At 43.1% G+C, this 21,170-nt stretch overlaps 2 protein-coding genes across 4 annotated transcripts in view; one reads left to right on the forward strand and one right to left on the reverse strand.

Moving 5' to 3' along the window:
* Window positions 1-15,847, forward strand: part of LOC127624489 (progestin and adipoQ receptor family member 3-like) — a 34,731-nt gene extending 18,884 nt beyond the window's left edge. Inside the window, exons 4-6 of the mRNA XM_052099288.1 lie at window positions 4,351-4,364; window positions 5,645-5,719; window positions 15,705-15,847. Coding sequence (XP_051955248.1) covers window positions 4,351-4,364; window positions 5,645-5,719; window positions 15,705-15,847 — 232 coding nt within the window. The remainder of the gene's footprint in view (window positions 1-4,350; window positions 4,365-5,644; window positions 5,720-15,704) is intronic.
* A 1,324-nt stretch (window positions 15,848-17,171) lies between these two features.
* LOC127626741 (BMP-2-inducible protein kinase-like) overlaps window positions 17,172-21,170 on the reverse strand; it is a 49,655-nt gene continuing 45,656 nt past the window's right edge. For 2 of the 3 annotated variants that reach the window (XM_052102754.1, XM_052102735.1), the window contains exon 16: window positions 17,172-19,784. In XM_052102754.1, the coding sequence (XP_051958714.1) occupies window positions 18,394-19,784 (1,391 nt within the window). In that variant the 3' untranslated portion in view covers window positions 17,172-18,393. The remainder of the gene's footprint in view (window positions 19,785-21,170) is intronic. The other variant, XM_052102744.1, reaches the window with a different exon arrangement.

Raw genomic sequence — 21,170 nt, forward strand, 5'->3', positions numbered from 1 at the left:
AATATTTTTATCAAACAATATTTTACAATATTATTAGACATTGTCAACAAATTCTAGAAATGAATACTGAGAAAATAAATACAATAAATAGCTTAAAAAACATCAGTACTGTATGTTCAGTATTAGTCAGTTGCTGACCATTTTAATAAAGAATAATTAAAAATACAATAAATAGCTAAATAAACATCAGTACTGTTCAGTATCACTCAGTTGCTGACCATTTAAATAAAGAATAAATAAAAATAAAATAAATAGCTAAACAAAATCAGTACTGTTTAGTATCAGTCAAATGCTAACCATTAAAATAAAGAATAAAAATAAATAGTTAAATAAACATCAGTATTACTGTTTAGTAATAGTCAATTCTGACTTTTGACTTATACTGCCAATCAATTATTGTGACTAATTTAAGCATTTACACCTGCCGAGACAAGAGAAAAACAGCGGCAGCGTTGTTACACTGTATTCTGCTATACAAGTTCAAGATGTCTAAATATTACATTTTATAAATGCAATGACGGTAATTGTTCTGTTGAAGGGGGTACCAAACTGTGAATCATGAACAAAACAGTTTGTTGAATACATGTTTACACATTAGATTCCACTCAGCTGACAAGCAATAAAAGTAGCTACGTGGCTAGCTAGTTAGCCATAACCTCTTTGTCACAGAGAGTAAAAATGGACCAGCATTTTGTCTCACCAACTAGGTAACAGCATAGCGTGAAATCAACACTCAACAAACACAATCCACCACTGCACCATTGTCTGATGAGCTGCAAAAAGATGCACTGATTCTTACCTTTCAATATGCTACATTACTCACTGCACTGACATACTATAGCTGGCTAACGGCAAACAGACATGAGTGACATGGTTGTCAGGGACATGGTTAACGTTATATTAGTTATATTGAAAAGGGAAAATATGGGGTCATTGTTTATGAACTTTCCAGTATGTATTTCACAAACTAGTTTGCAACTTACCAGGAAGACACTGCTCAAATCCGCACCGCTTAACTCCGCCCTGTCTGCAGAGCCACAATCAGTTCAGTGTCAGCTCTGTAACAATGGAGTCGGAGCACGCTCTGCTGGACAAACTACATAATGACACCAATTCTAAAGCATTGTTTTCTGCATTATATGTTCTGAAAATAGTTTTTATATCTGCGCATATTGGTAAAATATACGACAATACCGATATAGCGGTGAAAAGCCGACCGATATAGCATCACACAATGTGATGAGAACTTACAGGATTGGGACTAAAAGGATGTGTGGCCACAAGAAAGCCACTTGTTAGTGAGGTTAACGACTTCATTTTGCTAGGTATCATAAAGATTGGACTGTGGAGCAATGGAAAAAGGTCATGTAGTCTGATGAGTCCAGTTTTACCCGATTCCAAAGTAATGGACGTGACAGGGTAAGAAGGGAAGCGCATTAAGCGATGCACCCTTCGTGCATAGTGCCCCCTGTACAAGCCTCTGGATGCAGTGTTAGGATCTGTGTTGGCTTCAATTGGCCAGGTCTAGGTTCAGCAACATTATGGTACATACTCTTCACTCACTCGTCACTGTATACATCACCGGACTTCCTGTTGTTGACGGCACGTTGCACAAGTGTTTGTAGCCTGCTTAGCATTGCTTATACTTATTCTCTTATTCTTATGCTTTTCTACTGTTTCATCTGTGTGTATTTTACCTGTTGCTTCTGGCACCTAGCTTGAGTCTATTTTTGTAGCCTGCTAGCTTTTTTAGCATTGCTTATATATCTGTTTTCAGCCTTTAATCTTTAACATCTGCCATTTTTCAGCGTGCATCGGGTTTCCCCTTGCATTATTCTCTTATTGCAATTCAACTGTGCATTTTCCTCGTGCATCTGCTTTCTATTTTTATCGCGATTAAACTGTGTGCATTTTACAGCACGCACCTGTTTTTCTCCTCTGTGTTACACTGATTATTTCATCGATCTCAAAGTACCACTTGTCAAGAACAACCAACAACAACAAACAATTGCGTGAGGAATTCACATCGATCTCAAAACCTAACTCCTCAATAACAACCAACAACAACAAACAAATTAGAAACAAGCATCTGAACGCTAGTGGAGGTCAGTGAGAAAGATAAGCCAGTAGTTCTCTTACGAGAGGTTCTCTCGTATTGCGTAAGCTAGCTTACGCTACGGGAAAGATTAATCTTTTCTGAGATATTGAAGCCAAAAAATTATCCTTAATTTTGTATCATTTGTCAACGCAGTGCAGCAACTGCAGACCTTGAGCGGGCTAGCTAGCGAGCTCATTGGTTGCTCTGCGGCAACTGCTGCAGCCTATAGACGAACTTGGGCGAACTCGCGTCCAATGAGAGGCGTCCGCGTGCTTACTGCATCAAAGCCCGCCAAAATGGCCGTGGCTAGAGTGCATATAAGCGTGGTTAGTGAGGCTGGAACCCTGATTTTCATCTCTTCAGCGAAGCTCTTCACATCTCTGAACCGGAAGCCGCGTCGCCGTTCGAGGGGCATCTAGCAAGCTTGGACAGCTTCGAAGAAGCCGGCCATCTCCGCCACCTTCAGCCATCCTGCGAGCTACGCCATCCGGCGACGTATCCTTTTTAGAGCAAGCTAGTTCTTAACGAACTTCACAAAAGAGTAACGGCGTCTTTTTAAGATGCCTCGCACCACTTGCGCTTCATGCGCGCCCCTCTCAGCGCCGGAGACCGCCACATCATCTGCGCTCTCTGCCTGGGACTGGGGCATGCAGAGCTCGCCCTCGCTGAAGGCGGATGCGACCTCTGCGAGGAGCTTCCGATGTCGACCCTGCGGGCTCGACTCGGCGCTCAGAACGAAGCCGCCCGCGCGCCTTCCGTTCCGCCGTGCAGGAAAAGCGCCGCTCCCAAAGGCTGCCAGAACCGGTGATAGAAGCGACTGCCTTGCGGAGCCTCTCCCTCGAGCATCGCTTTCACCCTCCCCTCCCCGGGCCGCGCAGTTGCCGCCCAGCGGCCGCACTGCGGCCATCTCGAGGACGAGGCGGAGGATAAGGGCTGTTCCATCATGGCTCGGACAGCGAGGTGGTCAGGCTCCACGCCTCCTCCTCGGCCCAGGAATCCAGCAGGACCAGCGCCGAGTCGAAGGGAACTAACACGCCTCCTCACACAGGCCGTCGACCGCCTCGGGCTCAGTGGTCACCGCCCCTGAGCAGGCTCCCAACAGACTCGGCGGCTGCTTTCTTCAGAGCCATCGCCAGCGCAACACCAGCGGCCGGGCCGCTCCCTCCACACTGAGCTTGCAAAGTGCGTGGAGCAGCGCCTATCTCGGCCAGGATCCGTTCCCACGTCTCCACCCCTCTCAGCCGGTGGGCGGCGCCACCAAGAAGGGCTACTCCTCCATCTCCGGTCGAGGATTCGGTAGCAGCACACCTTTGCCCGCCCTCCGCGAGATGGCAGTCTAAGCCAGTGCTCCGTCTAAGGCCTGCAGAGCGACTTCCGCCTATGTTGGCGCGCCTATTCGCCGCCCGGCCAAGCGCATCTGCTCTGCACTCCATGGCCGTCTTACAGATCCTCCAAGCGGACCTTCTCCGGAGTGGGATGAGAAAGGCAGGCATCCAGAGGCTGTTACAGATCTAAGAAGCGGACGGACATCGCCTTCAGCGCCACCAAAGCTGCAGCCCAAGCTCTAGGGAAGTGCATGGCCTCGCTGACTGTGACCGAGAGACACCTGTGGCTAGCGCTAGCCGACATGGGAGAAGCAGAAGCTCCACGTTCCTCAACGCACCACTCTCTCCGACCGGTCTCTTCGGCTCCGCGGTGAGTGGCATTGTTGACCGCTTTTCAGAAGTCCAGATAGCCACCCAAGCCATGAACCTCTTCCTGCGGCGTCAGCTAAGCTCCTCTGCAGGCCGCCCATGTGACCAGCCTCCTGCACGAGCCTCTTCACAGCGCCCAGCTCAACAAAGTCAGACTTCTCAGCGTCGACAGGGCGGCCGCCCTCGATCGCGCTCAGACAGCCGCCGCAGACCGCCTAGCAACCGAAGTCCACCTAGCCTTGTTGAAAAAACGACGGCTCAGTCCCTCCGCGGCCGGACCACCGTCAAAGCTTCGCCCCCTGTCAGTCCCCTCTCTCAGGCTACTACAGTGGTGGATTCAGCAGCCAACAAGCGGTGATACTGCCCGCTTGCCTGCACTCAAGCGCCGTTTTCACGGCGACCCAAGAAATCTTGTAAAGAGCAAACATGCCTTATGTGTAGAAAATGTGCCCACAATCCAGTGTTCACCCCTACACACAAGCATTACACTTCCGTGTTCCTATCAGAGCCCACTCACATAAAGCGGACACAGCCCGCTCGAGTGTTAGAGTCAATAAGCAGCCCACGAATCCGTCGTAGCGCCCTTCTCTGGCAGCTCTGTCACACGACCAGCCTTATGTGTAGAAAATGTGCCCACAATCCAGTGTTCACCTCTACACACAAGCATTACACTTCCGTGTCCGATCAGAGCCCACTCACGTAAAGCGGACACAGCCAGCTCGAGTGTTAGAGTCAATAAGCGCGCTCACGCAATCGTCGTGGCGCCCATTCTCTGCCGGCTCTGTCACATGGCCAGCAAACACTTCTCTGTATGTAAGTCCGTGCCCGTGACTATGCTCGCGCATCACTTAACAGATGTGACTCTTTCCCCATTCACATCAATCGGAAGTCACTCACAGAACAGCCTGTCCCTGCTGTCTGCGAGCAGTCATGCATAAGCACAGTAAGCGCTCACACATTCTGCTCAGCTGCTGTATGCAGCAATCAGGGCGATTTGGCCATTCACCCTCTAGCGTTACGCTTCAAAGCGTGGGAAGCTATCCCAGGGATATCCAAATGGGTGTTAAGCACAATAAAACAGGGCTATTTGCTACAGTTCGATCGCCGCCCTCCCGCTTCAGAGCTGCTCGAAACTATTGTGAACACGGAAGCAGCCTGCATGCTTCGTTCAGAAATAACAACCTTCTGTGCAAAAGGGCCATAGAGAAGTGCCGCCTTGAGCTGGCGAGTCGGGGTTTTACAGCCGTTATTTTCTTGTTCCCAAGAAAGACGGCAGCCTCAGACCAATATTAGATCTCAAGGGTTTGAACAAGGTGCTTGCAAAAGGCAGTTCAAAATGCTTACAATCAGGAAACTCCTCGCGCATAGCGCCAGGGGACTGGTTTATCTCTCTCGATCTGAAAGATGCCTATTTTCAGATTCAGATAAATCCCGTCACAGGCCATTCTTGAGATTCAGCCGGCGGCCAGGTTTATCAATACACCGTCCTTCCGTTCGGCCTGTCTTTAGCACCCGTACTTTCACGAAGTGCATGGATGCTGGCTTCGCACCCCTCGCGAGTCAGGGCTTGCGAATTCTGAACTATTTGGACGACTGGCTGAATATGGCACAGTCACATACGGAGCTTCTGTCTCACAGAACAGTTCTCCTCAGCCATCTGAACAGTTTGGGTCTTGCAGTCAATTGGACCAAGAGCTCACTACAGCCCAGTCAGGCAATTTCCTTCCTTGGAATAGAACTAGACTCCGTGGCAATGACGGCTCGCTTATCTACACAGCGCGCGTGCCATGTTCAGCGACTAGCCGCGTCCTTTCAGATGAACAGCCTCACGCCTTCTCAAAATTTTAGAGAGTGCTAGGTTACATGGCCTCAGCCGCAGCAGTACTTCAGCTGGGTTTACTGCGCATGCGCCCGCGCGTCTCGCCGGGCTTGGGCCACAGGCCGCCAGCCGATCAAAGTGACTCAGACCTGTATTTCAGCTCTGCAGCCCTGGACAGTGGCCGAATGGTATCAGCGGGGAGTGACGATGGGAGCTGTATCTCGCCGAAAAGTCATCTCGACAGGCGGCGTCCAACACGGGTTGGTAGCGGTCTCGCGAGAGCTCTCCGGTTTTGGTCTATGGTCAGTTCAGGAAAAGCTCCTTCACATAAATTGTCTGGAAATGATAGCGGTCGAGTGCGCGCATGCGCTTCCTCCCGGTCATTCAGGGTCACCACGTCCTGGTCCGTTCGGACAACAGATCTGTGGTATCCTACCTAAACCGTCAGGGCAGTGTCAGATCCAGGAACCTCTTCCATCTGACGAAATGCATACTGAGTTGGTCCCAGTGCCACCTGCGTTCAGCTGAGGGCGACGCGCGTGCCAGGCCACCTGAGCGGCGGCCCAGACAGACTGTCCAGAGACAATATTCCTCCAGGGAATGGTCCCTGCACGCTCAAACAGTCCAGAAGTTATAGGCATATTCGGCAGAGCAGAGATAGACCTCTTTGCGTCAGAAGAGAACTCTCACTGCCCAATATTTTTCTCAGCGAGGGCAGCTGGCCCAGGACTGGCGCAACCGCCCGCTTACGCCTTCCCTCCGTCTCGCTATTGCCACAGGTAATGCAGAGGATCAGGAAGCAGCGTCACTCGGTGCTCCTCATAGCCCGCGTTGGGAGAATCAGCATGGTTCCCGGAGTTTACGCAGCTGTCACTGACAGCGCCGTGGCCCATCCCAGTGAGAGCAGATCTCCTCTCTCAAGCTCGCGACGCGATCTGGCATACCCACCCAGAGCTGGGCTGCATGCGTGGGTGATCAGCGACTACCCGTCGCTCTGCCAGAAGGGTTAATAAACACCATCATACGCGCTAGAGCCCCTTCCACGAGAAGACTCTATGCGTCAAAATGGTCTGTGTTTTCAAAATGGTGCACCGACAGAGACCTGGACCCACGGACATGTGGGGTGTCGTCGCTGCTCGTGTTTTTACAAGAGCTGCTGGATAAGGGCAGATCCCCATCCACGCTCAAAGTGTATGTGGCGGCCGTCGCGGCGTTAGCTGAACCCCTGCATGGCCAGTCACTGGGAAAAAACGAGCTGGTCATCCGGCTTCCTCAAGGGAGCTAGAAGGATGAACCCCAGCGCCCCCATCGGTTCCTATCTGGGATCTTTCTATAGTTCTCGAAACTATGAAAGCCCCCTTTCGAACCGCTTCAATCCATGGATTTGAAATACCTTTCACTCAAAACCGTTTTTCTGACTGCCCTGTCATCAGTCAAGCGTGTGGGAGACCTTCCACGCTGTCTGTCAGCGCTGCGTGTCTTGAGTTCGGACCAAGTGACTCCAAGGTCATTTTAAAGCCTAGACACGGCTATGTTCCCAAGGTGATCGGTACTCCTTTCAGAGCACAGGTCATCTCCCTATCGGCGCTGCCAGCATCCGATAGTGAACGCGACGCCAATCTCCTTTGCCCAGTCAGAGCACTGAGATGGTATACTGCGTGCTCCGCCTCTTTCAGACGCTCTGAGCAGCTTTTCGTTTCCTTCGGAGGCTGCACCAAAGGTCTCGCTGCCTCGAAACAGACACTGTCTAGATGGATAGTGGACGCTATTGCTGCCGCATACGCGTCAAAAGACCTGCCATGCCCGTTGGGCATTAGGGCTCACTCCACTAGAGGCATGGCCTCATCGTGGGCATGGTCCAGCGCGATTTCCATTCACGACATATGTGTGGCAGCGGGCTGGGCTTCCCCCTCCACCTTTGTCAGATTTTACAATCTGGAAGTGCCCGCCCTGCAGGCAAAACTACTAGAGGTTTAATACGCTACAGCTCCCCTGGTGAGACTCATTCCACACAGACCGGCACCGCCGCTCTGTCGTTCCCTTCCCACTATGTGCTTATGTATTACACACACACTGGCCCGCACTCTTGCCGGCCAAATATTATTTCCCCACTCACAAGGGCTCCCGGGTCCCCCACCCGGGCTCATGCAGTGGATGCTTGGCGCGCGGCGTTGACAATGGGTTCCCGTGAGCGTAAGCTAGCTACGCATATCTGAGAGAACCTCTCGTAAGAGAACGAATCGGTTACCTAACGTAACCTCGGTTCTCTCTAGATGAGGAGCAGTATTGCGTAGCCGACGTGTCTCACGCCCACGGCGACTTTCAGCTTCATTCAATGAAAACCAGGGTTCCAGCCTACGAACTACGCTTATATGCACTCTAGCCACACCCATTTTGGCGGGCTTTGATGCAGTAAGCGCGCGGACGCTTCTCATTGGACGCGAGTTCGCCCAAGTTTGTGTATAGGCTGCAGCAGTTGCCGCAGAGCAACCAATGAGCTCGCTAGCTAGCCCGCTCAAGGACTGCAGTTGCTGCACTGCGTTGACAAATGATACAAAATTAAGGATAATTTTTTTGGCTTCAATATCTCAGAAAAGATGAATCTTTCCCGTAGCGTAAGCTAGCTTACGCAATACTCGTTCCCTCATCTAGAGAGAACCGAGGTTACGTTAGGTAACCGATTCGATACTGTTTCTTATGCGGGCATTACAGATGAATCTACACCCCCAAGTTATTGTTATAAACATGAAGTACTGTTACATCATCTTCAACAGCAAAGAACTTGGGGTGTTATATTTGATACCAATCTGTCCTTTGAAAATAAAATGACCAATGTTTGTAGAACAGCATTCTTCCACCTAAGAAATATTGCTAAATTGCTACACACGCTGTCTGTTGCTGATGCCCTCAAGACTAGATTATTGTAATGCATTACTGGGAGGATGTCCAGCAAGCTCAATAAATAAACTTCAATTGGTTAAAAATGCAGCAGCCAGAATGCTGACGAGAAGCAAGAAATATGATCAAAGTAGCCCCATTTTATCATCGTTACATTGGCTACCTGTTAAATTTCGAATTCATTTTTAAATTCTGTTAATTGCGTACAAAGCTTTGAATGGTCAATCTCTGCAGTTCTTAAGTGACCTTCCACGCTATATTCCACCACGTTCATTACGATCGCAAAATTCTGGCCTGATAATAGTTCCTAGAATATCAAAATCCACAAGAGGAGGAAGATCCTTTTCATATTTGGCTCCTAAACTATGGAATAGTCTCCAAAACACAGTTAAAGATGCAGACACACTCCCTCAGTTTAAGTCTAGACTAAAGACTCATCAATTTAGCAAGACATACACCTAATTTAGGTCCGCCGGAACCAGAAACGGTGATTATGATCTATAACTGCAATAAATTGAATGGTATCTATGCTAATACAATTTTATTTGTTTACCTGTCTCAAACTCGGGACTCCTATCCTGAGGTCACCAGAACCGGCTGGATCGAGCTCCATTCCTGCTTCGTGTTGGACTCTACTGCTACGTGACGCTGAGTGATGATGACTAATATCATCCGGTGCCAGCAAAACATCACTTTAGTGTATTACGATATACTTCAGAGGATGAACTGATGCCAACTCCAACCATAAGACATGGGATACTTGATATGCCATTGCCTGAACCTTGGTCTTAAGATAGACCTCACTGAAATTACCGGCCAGGTTGAATTGCAATGCACCTAACTGATCCCTTTCTGCATCACCTCGGTCTAATGATGGACTATGCTCTTGAAATGGAATACATCGTCTATCAATTAATTGCCAACAAAACCCTTCGTCAGCCAACTAAAAAGGACAATTGCATCTATGTGAACTTCTGCAGTTAATCCAGGATGGACTTCAAAGACATTAGTCATTAATCTTACAGTTCATACAAAATCTTTGTTTAATCACAGACCATTAACACTTAATTAGTTTAGTCATTTTAAACCATGGCTTGCACTTTACATAAGTAATATTGGCATTATATTCATGATGTTAGCCAGAGGGGAACTGGCCCCACAGTGAGTCTGGTTTCTCCCAAGGTTATTTTTCTCCTTTAACCAAAAGGTTATGGAGTTTTGTGTTCCTTGCCACAGTTGCCTTCATCTTGCTCGCTGGGGTTATTAATACAATTATTATTTAACTACTTATTTTTAAACTCAATTCACAATCGTATTTTATCGAACTACACAATAATGACTCGAAGACATTATAGATATTACAGTTTCATTTTCTGTTAATGCCTGATCTTCTGTAAATCAGCTTTGAAACTATGTGTGTTGTGAAAGGTGCTATACAAATAAAAATGACTTGACTATGCAGCAATACAATTCTGTCAGCTGAATGCCTGAATGTACTGAATGACCAGGTTATCTCATCAATAGATTTTTTTCTTCCCTGTTGGCACAGGCATATTCCAGGATGACAGTGCCAAGATTCATCAGGCTCAAATTGTGAGTGGTTCAGGGAGCATGAGGAATCATTTTCACACATGAATTTACCACCATAGAGTCCTGACCTTAACCCCATTGAAAGTCTTTGGGATGTGCTGGAGAAGACATTATGGAGTGGTTCTACTTTCATCAATGCAAGATCTCAAGATCCCAAAAATTAATGCAACTCTGGATGGAATTAAATGTTGTGACGTTGTATAAGTCTGGACTCATCAGACCACATGACCTTTTGACCTTTGGATGACATATTTCAAAGATGGCTCCGGTGTATGTGGCATGCCATTTACTCTCTCTAATGTTGGTACTTCTTTTGTCTTTCTTAATCAAGAATAGCTACACACTGCTGGTTTATGACCGTCAAATGCTGCTTGACATCCAAAGAACATTTGTTGAACTGTCTAGGTTTGATTTGAGAGGACCACGCCTTTGCTCTCCCCCCCTTTGCGACAAACATTCCTGATTACTTGTACTGGCGGCCTTTCGATGTTCCTCTGAGAAAACACTGTAATAGAAATGGTAAGCGGGGAGGCACTGCTGTCTGATTGAAATTCGGCTTGGTCTCGGGTTCCACTTTGCAGCCTAATGGTGCGTTCACATACAACGCGAAGAAATATTTCGCCTCGCGTTGCTCGTGCAAGTTTGGCTGCTGGATTATACATTTTTGTTTAAACCTATGTTTGCACGAGTAACACGAACCCGCGAGTATTCCCCCTTCTCTTCTGGAAAAGGACAGGAGGAGGGGCTTCTACGACTTGGTTCATAGTAAAGTACAACCAATTGCTGGAATCAAGTAGATGCGCATATTTTCAGAACTTACTAGGCAGTCCAACTTCCTCACTCACTTTCCTCCAAGCGATGTCTTTTTTCATCCGGACTCTGTACATGTATGACGTTATGTCATACAATTCCGGGTGCCCACACACCGCTACAACAATTTTTTCATAAATTTTTCCAGATATCTTCTGCTACTACGTCAGTACGTCAGTGACATCCAGACAGTCTCGGATTGGCTTTCGCGACAACGTGTCATGTGAATTTTTGCGAATGAAGCGATTTTGCATGTTTGAGTCATGCCATTCGCAAATTTACGTCTATTTGCATTTTTGCACTGACATTATATATAATCGTGCCACACGAAACGCTCTCTATGCGTTGTATGTGAATGCACCATTACTCAGTCTTCCTGCCACTCAAGCTGGACAGCAGCCACCGCTTTGTCTGGCACTCGCATGAGGAGCCTCATCGGTGGATTCGACTCATCTCTCCTGTCTCTCCTATCAAGCCCCGTCGGTATATTTAACCCGGATTCTTCAAGGTGTATTGAATCACCAGAATCTTGCCCACTGAGTCGAGTAACACAGCTATCCAGTGATTCATTGCTGCCCAGGATGGCACTGATTAACACTCAGTCGGTGGTAAATAAGTATTTTATATTGAATAATTTTTTGGTGGTGGAGAACAAGCGGCTATTTTTACAAATATATTTAAAAATATATATTTCATTGCCACACTCTACCCGTTGATGTCTACCACAGATTTGAAGTACAATTGTTCCAAATGGATTTGGTTTACCCAGTGTTGTTACCAGGGGTTCGATGTCCACAACAAAACAAGAACTTTATTAATGAATTTGCAGATTTTGTCACAAATTGCAACAGTATTTTTAATGTTGGGTGATTTTAACATTCACATGTGTTGTGCTTCTAAACCTTTATCTAAGGAGCTTTTAAATTGTGTTCAAACTTTCAACTTCATTCAGTGGCTTTTCAGACCATAAACCTGTGTTATTCACCACATCCCTCCCTGATCTACCTGACAAACTACCTTCTCTGGTTCGTTGGACCCGTATTTTCATTCCTGCGAACACTTTTCCACAGCATACAAAGAGGCGTGTAAACCCTTAGCTTTGGAATCTTCTCTACATTACCGATGAACATCTCAGTTTTTTTTAACTCTACCTGTTAGACTATTTTAAACTCACTCCACTAAAGGCTAAACATACCAAATCTAAACCGGAGCCCTGGTTCAATGACACAACCTGCTCACTTAGACAGATCTGCAGAAGAGCAGAACTACAGGTGTCCTACGGAATTTTGAGGGACTCACTGATTGCTTTTCAGAAAGCTGTTAAGGCTGCAAAGTCTAAATATTTCTCAGAGATCATAAAAAAATTTCTACCAAATTCTGTCCTTAAACCTTCTGTAAATGTCTTTCCTGATACATCAGTTTCTTTTGTCGATATCAAGTTTTTGTCAATAATGTTACGTCTAGAGACATATTGCTGCCTATTCTCTCTGTGTGTGTGTGTGTGTGTCTCTCTCTCGCGAATCTCATTGGTCGTTCCCTGGAAGAGCGTTCTTTGAAATGCACCATGGATGCCTTAGTTCAGGAGTGCTGTTGTAGTTGAGGAGTAGAGTGTCAGAGTGATTATACTGTGTGTTGAGCTGTTTTATAATTTGTTAGTGACTGATTACATTTACCTGTACTTCTTTAGTGTGAACCTTGTTTATGTGGCAATTGAACACCCATAACTGTAAATAGTGTATTTATTGTATATAACTGTTTCTTCACCACGGAAGCCTTAGGGGTTTGGTGCAATTTGTTTTCACTGCATGTACCTTTTTTTCTCTTGGTTATTGGTTTAGTAAGGTAGTAAGGTAAGACCTCTCTACTTTTGCGTAATTTTTCTTTTGAGAGGCAATTAAGTTATTTTTGGGTACAGTTAGTTTGTAAATGTTTTTGGCCTTGCTCAACCCTGAAGTCAATTTAGCTTCCTTTGTGTTGTGGTGTTTTCCAGAATAAAAAGAAAGAAAAAAAAAAAAAAAAGTGTTGAAGGAAACAGAAATCCTATCTAACTTATAGAAGGTTTTCTGTCTGTCTTGGTCTGTATACCTCTGCAGCGCATCTCTCTTTTCTGGTGTGCCAGAGGGCTGGTTTTTTGCCCCCATTTTGTTTTCATTATACATGCTTCCTTTGAGTTCTATTTCTAACAAATATGGAGTGTCTTTTAACTGCTATGCTGACAACACCCAAATCTATCTTCCACTAAAGCACAATGACAAATATGCCCTTGAGCCTCTGTTAGCCTGCCTAAAGGAATTAATATTTTGGCTGACACAATTATTTTTTTATTATTTGAATGAGAACAAAACGGAAGTTATTTTGTTTGTACCTACTGCAATAATGCGGGTAATTCCGAATTAGGCAACCTCGCTCCTTACACAACTTCTTGTGCAAAGAATTTAGGCTTCTTCTTTGACAGCAGCCTAAAATTCGATACATGAATAAATGCTGTGGTCTTCCACATACGACTTCAAAAAAGTAAAACCTTTTCTTTCTTTGAGGAACTTTGAAAAAGTTATTCATTCCCTTAATTTGTCACACTTAGATTACTGTAATTCCTTCTATATTGGAGAGAAGATAGCATCTCTCTCATCATCAAATGGTCCAAAATTCTGCAGCTAGACTTCTGAAGGGCAGATGTAAAAATTAACAAATTACTCCAATTTTAGTTTCACTGCATCGGCTGCCGGTTAGACACAGAATTGATTTTAAAATCATATTTGTTCATAAATCATTAAACAACCAGGCACCACCATATCTTTCTGATTTGCTGCCCCTACACAAGCCATCCAGATCTCTTAGATCTGGGGACCTCAGACTGCTCTCTGTTCCTAGATCTAGACTGAAGCAACTAGCCTTTGCCATAGCTGGCCCTAAGCTCTGGAACAGCCTGCCGGTACACATCAGAACTGCTCCATCTCTATCGGTTTTTAAATCTAGGCTTAAAACCTATCTGTTTTAATTTGGCTTTTAATCTACCCTTGTTTTGGAGTGTTTGTTCTTTCTTTATCTCTCTCATATTTTTGTATTTCTTTGTTGGTATTTTTGTCCTTTTTATCTTATTTTCTTATGCCTATTATTGTACAGCGCTCTGGTCAACCTCGGTTGTTTTAAAATGTGCTTTATAAATAAACTTGTCATTGACATAAGGTTATCGAAACAATGCCATGGTTAATGCACGCCATAATCAAAGCTAAATGCGGTCCATTTAAATATTAGAGTATGTGACTTTTTTGGGGGAGTGGAGGCAGGCTGTGTATTTGTACAGTATATATCTGAAATTTTCACTATAAATTTTAAATATATTGTCTATATTTATAATCAACAACTTTAAATCAATAGTCTTACATTTTGTCTAGAACTGTCAGAATGAATGCGTTAACGTGTGCTAAACTTTTTTAAATAAAAAGTGAAATGTTTTGATTTTTATTAATGGTCACTGACACTTCACAACACACAACAGCGATTCAGTGTCGGTAATAAAATGAAGAAAGGACCTCTTAGTTCTATTTGATGTACAAAATTGGATACCATGTTTGTTATGGAGTGGTGGTGGCATAGTGGGCTAAAGCACAGAACTAGTAAGCAGAAGGTTGCTGGTTTGATCCCCACAGCCACCAGCATCATGTCCTTGAGCAAGGAACTTAACTCCAGGTTGCTCTAGGTAAGGTGCTTTGGATAAAAGTGTCTGCCAAATGCATAAATGCAAACAAAATAAGGCCAGATGAGGTATGATAGAAATCAAGTTTTTTTCAGCCTAAGGCGCATTTTATTTACCACAGAAGCATGTCAAGTCTTACCTATCACCAAAACGCAGAATGAGTTGTTTTCATCTGCAAGTGCTTTTCCTGTGGAGTTTAAAGTGGTGCTTGGCACTGACACCCTGACACTAATCACGAATGCAGCTTCACGATTGCTGTAGCAATGCGGATAGCCACAGTCTTCCAGCAGACTAATATTGTGGAGGGTGAGAGTTTAAGCGATTTAATGCCCATTGCAATAAAAATGCAATCTATGGACTAGTTTATTTCAATAAGTCAACCTCCCAATTAAACTTTGGGAAACATTTAATGTTACTTCAATTGGTGCTATTTAGGGCATTTTTATCATATATGCATTATAGTGTTCTTTTTTTTTTTTTTTCCTAAGATGGAAATGCTTTTTGATAGGAGAAAAATATATATAGTGTCAAATTTCAGCATTTTCAAAATCTGTGATTAATCGCAATTAACTACAAAAATTATGCAATTAATAATGATTAAACAATTGTATCGACTGACAGCTCTAATTTTTTCCTTATTTTTATGTGATAAAGAGAATTGTGCATCATGGAATTGTAGTTTATCCTCTCATTAAAGACGTTAAGTACACATTCTTGTACCTTTGTCTGATTTTCAAATACTTTTTTGCTTCAAATCAAAGTTTGTGATATTGTGATTCACCACGGAGCAGGTTTATTTGGTTCATGGCTCAGAATCCCTTTTATGAAGGATTTTATTATATCCCTATGAAAAAAATAATAGGAAAAATACTTTGGAACCAAACAGGCTAGAAAAAAGTGATTAGACACCATCACTGCTCAGTGTGGCAATTTTACATATGTATACTTTTTTTATTATTATTATGTGAAATAAGTCTGTAAAGGGGAGGTGTAGTTTAAAGTGGAATAAACCAAAGGCTATACCTCGCAGCTGTAATTAAACAGACTGGCGAGTGAGATAAGATCTTAAAGGCTTAATGATCTTTTTGTAATCTTTAGGTCAGCTGAACTATTTGGGCTCCAGCCATCAAGTCTGGCACATACTGTTGGTGCTCATGTTCTACTGGTGGCATCAATCTGCACTCTTCATAACCAACTACCGTCACTCTCACCCTTGCCCTGACTACCCTCTTCATTCCTAGAGTATCGGGGTAGGAGGGTCAGCACAGAGGACTGTTGTTTACTATTTTGAAATATCTTTAAGCTTGAACAAATTCAGTGTTTTTGAAATATGATAGCGAAGAGTTACGGAGTATGGAGTTACTTTACTTTATCAGCTGTTTTGATAAAACTTTTTTATAAATGTTTCAAAAGTGCCTTGCTGTTCCAATCTAAATAGTTTCAAATAAAAGACACTTAATGTGAAGCAGTGTTAGGCTTTTAAAAATGGCACTTTTAAAAGCTAAGGTGAAGCATTGCTTAAGAGCATCTGCCAGGAGTGAGTTTTTACATATTAAAAACAAGTAAAAAAAAAAAAAGGTTATTTGTCTGTGTTTGGGTAACAAGCAGTATTAATCAGGTATATGGGAAAAAGTTTGTTATATGCTAATAATTAAGCATTCAGTATTGTATTTTTTTATTTTTTTTGTAGCTAGCATACAGCCTTCCTCACAAACTGAATAGTACTACATCTCAATTTGTGTGAACTTGTAAATGAAATAAACTTCACTGACATATATTATTTTGTCTAAATGAGATGTTCCATCTATAAAAAGTCTCTTATAAACATGACATAAACCAACAAGGGTTTGTAAAAGGAGGGCTTTTCTGGGATTGGTAAAATGTTAAGCAAAAAGAGAAAAATTATATTTTGAAGGTTGCTGCACAGCATTGCAATTTTGCAAATATGCATATGTAATAATTAGTTGTACTGATGTAGGCAGATGCCTTTGTTTATTATTTTCTTTGGTTTTAAACTGTAATCTTGCTCAATTTACCACTATTAACAATTTAACAAAGTACTATTACATAACACTATTCAATATATTACATCTCACAAGTTCACAGTGGAACTGAAACATCAGTTGAAATCATGTGGGCTCTGTATAATTTTAGGGATTTGACATCAAATATACCAAGTTAAGACTGTAAAATACGGCTAGTGTTTGTCTATTATACATTGTCTGCATTACAGCAATGTACTGTGTAGCTGTATATTCTTTTTTTCCAAAGCACAATGTATGTTACTGATTTTTATATTGATATCATGACATTCCAAATTTAGTTGTCACAATAACTTTATTGTTACTATGAATATTTTGGGATATGCCTTTCCCACAAAGAGGGTCATCTAAATAAAATGTGTTAATGTTGTCTTATTTTAACAGTTCTGTATATTTAATTTAGTAGAAATACAAAATGTATAAGCTGTTACAGTAGGTAGGTCTTAGAATGAGTTATATAGTCAATCGTTGTTTGATCAAAGATAAAACAATGGGCCACTGATATCCAAAAAAAAAAGTTTATTGCATTGTTACAGAGTGTAGTACTACACATTAAAAAAGAAATGTAAAAAGAACAAGTCTTGCAGTTTTTGAAAACATAAGGAAAATAAATTGTGTAAAGCAATGCTTTTATTTTATTTTTGGTCAACTGCACTTAAATATTGAGCAATACCCCAAATGTATTTTCAAAATTGATCTTTTCATCTGATTTCCAGTTCAACTTATACCCTACTTGCGTGGTGCCCTTTTTGTTGTTTTTACTTTTAGAACTGATATATAAAATTGCATTAAGTACGTTCTTTAATTTTCCCCTTCTACGAGACATCTACATGCTCATGATTGTAGGTTACTGGTATGTACAGTTGAACATATCAGCATTATTGATGTTGACATCATCAAAAAGGTTTTGGGTCAACTAGGAGAGTACTTATTTATGACAGCATAATTAATACAGTGTTAATTGTAACTGCATTGTTTTGATCATATTCAACAGCATTGTACGATGAACTGTAAATAACTCATCTTTGGTGTGGCCATTCTTTTCTAAAGAAATTCCCTTTTCACGTGTATGTAAAAAGAACATAAGGATTTAAAACACTGAATGCACTTAAAAATAAAATAATAATAAAAATGTATAAAAATGGTCTGTGTGAATGACATTAAAGTGGAAAAGGCCTACACTCAGATGATTCCATCAACACGGCTACTACAGCCACTGTGAATTGGAGGTACAGTAAAGCAGGATGGGGCATACCTATATAAGGCTTCATGGTGTTTAATGTTGGTAGATCATGCAGGAATTGCCTACAAAAAGGAGTTTGGCAAAGTGGCCAATGATAGAGTACAAACTTATAAAACTGGCATTGTTTTCCTCTTCATTCTATTCAAATGAAGGTTTATACACATTTATCAATTTTATTGACTGAGTGCATATTGAAATGCAGCATAAAAGGCTTACTAGCAAGTAAAGTGTAAAGAATATGCTTCAAAAGCCTATTCAAAAACATCCATACACCACAAGTTTAAGTTACCAAAATGAAAAAAAGGAGATCTAGCTGTCCAGTAGTAAAATACATGAAAATCTACAAAACTATGTTATCTAATTAAAAGGCAAATTTCCCAATGGGCTGCAGATATACAGAGAAGCCACCCATTCAGGAAATTTGAGAAGGCTGCTTGGACTTTGCATAGTGTAGCCGCATGTGTGTGTACTAACTCTGCAAGTGTGCCAGAAGAAAAGACATTCACTGCTTTGACGGAAAAGGTGCAGCTCCGAAAGGGTCAAGATCCAATTGTGGGGTTTGCTGAGCTCCACTTTGGACCACCAGTTCTGTAAAGGGTACAGCTCCAAAGTCATCTATTTTATTTCCATCAAATACACCGTGTAGGGAGCTGGTCCTTGACCTGCCATTGGCTGAGTTGATCTCACTTTTGTTGTCTCCTAAACTCTGGTGCCGACTGCCATCTTGTGGATGAAATGGCTTGTCGCCAAATGGATCCAATAAAGCTTCCTCGGGGGGCAGCGCAGCCCCTTTTTCCATTACCTCACCCAGGGAAATACTGATGTTCTCTTTGGAGTCAGATGTACTGAGGAACTCGTTGCTGCTCTGTGAGTCCCTTCTTCCAGCTTTCTTCTGCCTTCGCATCCGTTCAGGGGTACGGAAACTGGGCTTGTTGCTCTTCTTGCCACCAGTGGGTGTGCTGTGGTGCCGCTTCCCATTGTTGCCACTGGCCTCTTGCTTTGTGCGCCTTTGCCGTGAAGATTTTTGAAGGCAGCGTTGTTTCTGACTCTGTTGCTGGGGGATTGTTGCTTTATCAGAAGGTGCTTGGCCAAAAATATCATCCTGGTTCCTGGAGGTAGGTATTTCATGGCTGGGCTGGAAAGGCGAGAAGCCAAATACATCCACGCTGTCAGGGGAAACTGGTGGCGTCTGGCCACTGGGACCATCGCCACTCCTGCTGGACTTTGAGAGGTTTCTGTTGAAAGGAGCTTTGGTAAATACATCAGTCTCTTCCACAGCATTGTCCTGGCTTGCCTGCCTAAAAGGGGCTTGGGCAAAAATATCTATGCTCTCTGGTGACACTCTGGGCTGACCACGGCCAACAAAAGGAATAGCACCAAAAACATCCACAATGCTCGCAGAAGGCGCTGTGATGTTTGGCGAAATGGGAGGAGTGATCACACTGGCTCTAGATTCGGATTTCACAATTGTTGTAGGATAAACTGCAGCCTTGTAATCCAATGGCCTCCCTGACTGAATCTTTTCTTTTCTAGGATCACAGTCTGAGTCTGAGCTAGGTTTGGCCTCCTCTTCCTCTACCTCTTCTTCAGAGTCCATGAGTAATGGCCTCTGACCCAGGATCTCAGGCTCAGTGTCTTCATGTTCACTGTTAAGAACTTCATCCTCTTCCACCCCCTCGTCTTCGCTGCTTTTAGGAGAGGGTGGGTCGGACTCAAAATCACTATCTGATTCCTCCCCTGCTTTCTGAGGCACTAAACTACTTGAGCTACTTTTTTTTGCAGGTTTGTGTTGCTTGACATATGGCAAAGTTGCATCTTGCATGGGTGTTATTCCAGCCACAGCAACACAGGGATTCTCAATCGGATGATCCGCTGTGTGCACACCAGCTCCTGCTGGATGAAAACACAAGGTTGACAGTGAATGTCTGATTTACACAGCATATGTTTTTAAATGTACTCTTTTGGGACTAGTGCTTGTAGCTTTGCAACAGAAAATCAGATCCTTAAAAGACATTCGACTCAATAGCCACAAATCAGTGTTAAATCAAAAATAAGTATAATCTTTATATATTTACATTTAATAATATATAAAATAATTTAACCTAAAATAAATAATCAAAATATGTAATTCACTTTTAAATCACAGAGCTTTATAAAGAAAGCTAGGAATTGACCTTCATAGCTACAGTGGCAGAAAAATATGTGAACCCTTTGGAATTACCTGCATTTATGTATACATTTGTCTTAAGATCATCTTCATCTAAGTTACAATAATGAACAAACACAAAATCTGTTTGAACTAATAACACACACATTATTTTATCGTACTTGTATATATTGAATACATCATTCAAACATTCAGTGTGGATTGGAAAAAGTATGTGAACCCCTATGCTAATGACGTCAACAAAAGCTAATTTGGAGTTGGCAAACAGCATCCAATTAATGAATTAAGCTTGGAGGTGTGGGTTAGAGCTACTTTGACTTGTAAAAAGCACTCAAACATTTTGAATTTGCTATTCACAAAAAGCATCTACTGCTATGGACATTCCTCGCAAAAAGGTCTTATTCTTAAATCTCAGAAGACCTACGATCAAGAATTGTTGCTTTACATGAAGCTGGAAGGGGTTACAAAGTTATCTTGAAGAGCTTAGATATTCATCTGTCCACAGTTAGACAAATTGCTATAAATGTAGACAATGTAGTACTTTGGATACTCTCCCAAGAAGTGGCCAGCCAGCCAAGATGACTCAAAGGACACACCGCACAATGCTAAATGAGGTTAAAAGAACCCTAGAGTGACTGCTAAAGACTTGAAGGAATCATTGGAACTGGTTAACATCTGTGTTCGTAAGTCTCCTATACGGAAAACATTAAACAGGCATGGTGTTCATAGCAGGACACCAGGAAGAAAGCTGCTGCTTTCCAACAAAAACATTGCTGCGCACCTGAAGTTTGCTGAAGACCACCTTGACACTCCACAACACTACTGGGAAATTGTTTTGTGGACTGATGAAACGAAGACTGTTTTTTATTTTGAGCATGCAGCACTACGTAAGTTGTAAAAAGGGCACGATACCAACATGAAAACATCCTCCTAATGGTGAAAAACAGTGGAGGCTGCTTCATGATTTTGGAGCTACTGTTTCAGGGCAGACCGCTTGCCATCATCAAGTTAATCAAGATATCCTACAGGATTAATGTCAGAGTGACTGTGTGCCAGCTGAAGCTGAGTAGAAGTTAGGCGATGCAGCAAGACAATGACCCTTAACGTCGAAA

Source organism: Xyrauchen texanus, chromosome 3, assembly GCF_025860055.1.
Source record: "Xyrauchen texanus isolate HMW12.3.18 chromosome 3, RBS_HiC_50CHRs, whole genome shotgun sequence".
In the NCBI taxonomy this organism is placed as follows: domain Eukaryota; kingdom Metazoa; phylum Chordata; class Actinopteri; order Cypriniformes; family Catostomidae; genus Xyrauchen; species Xyrauchen texanus.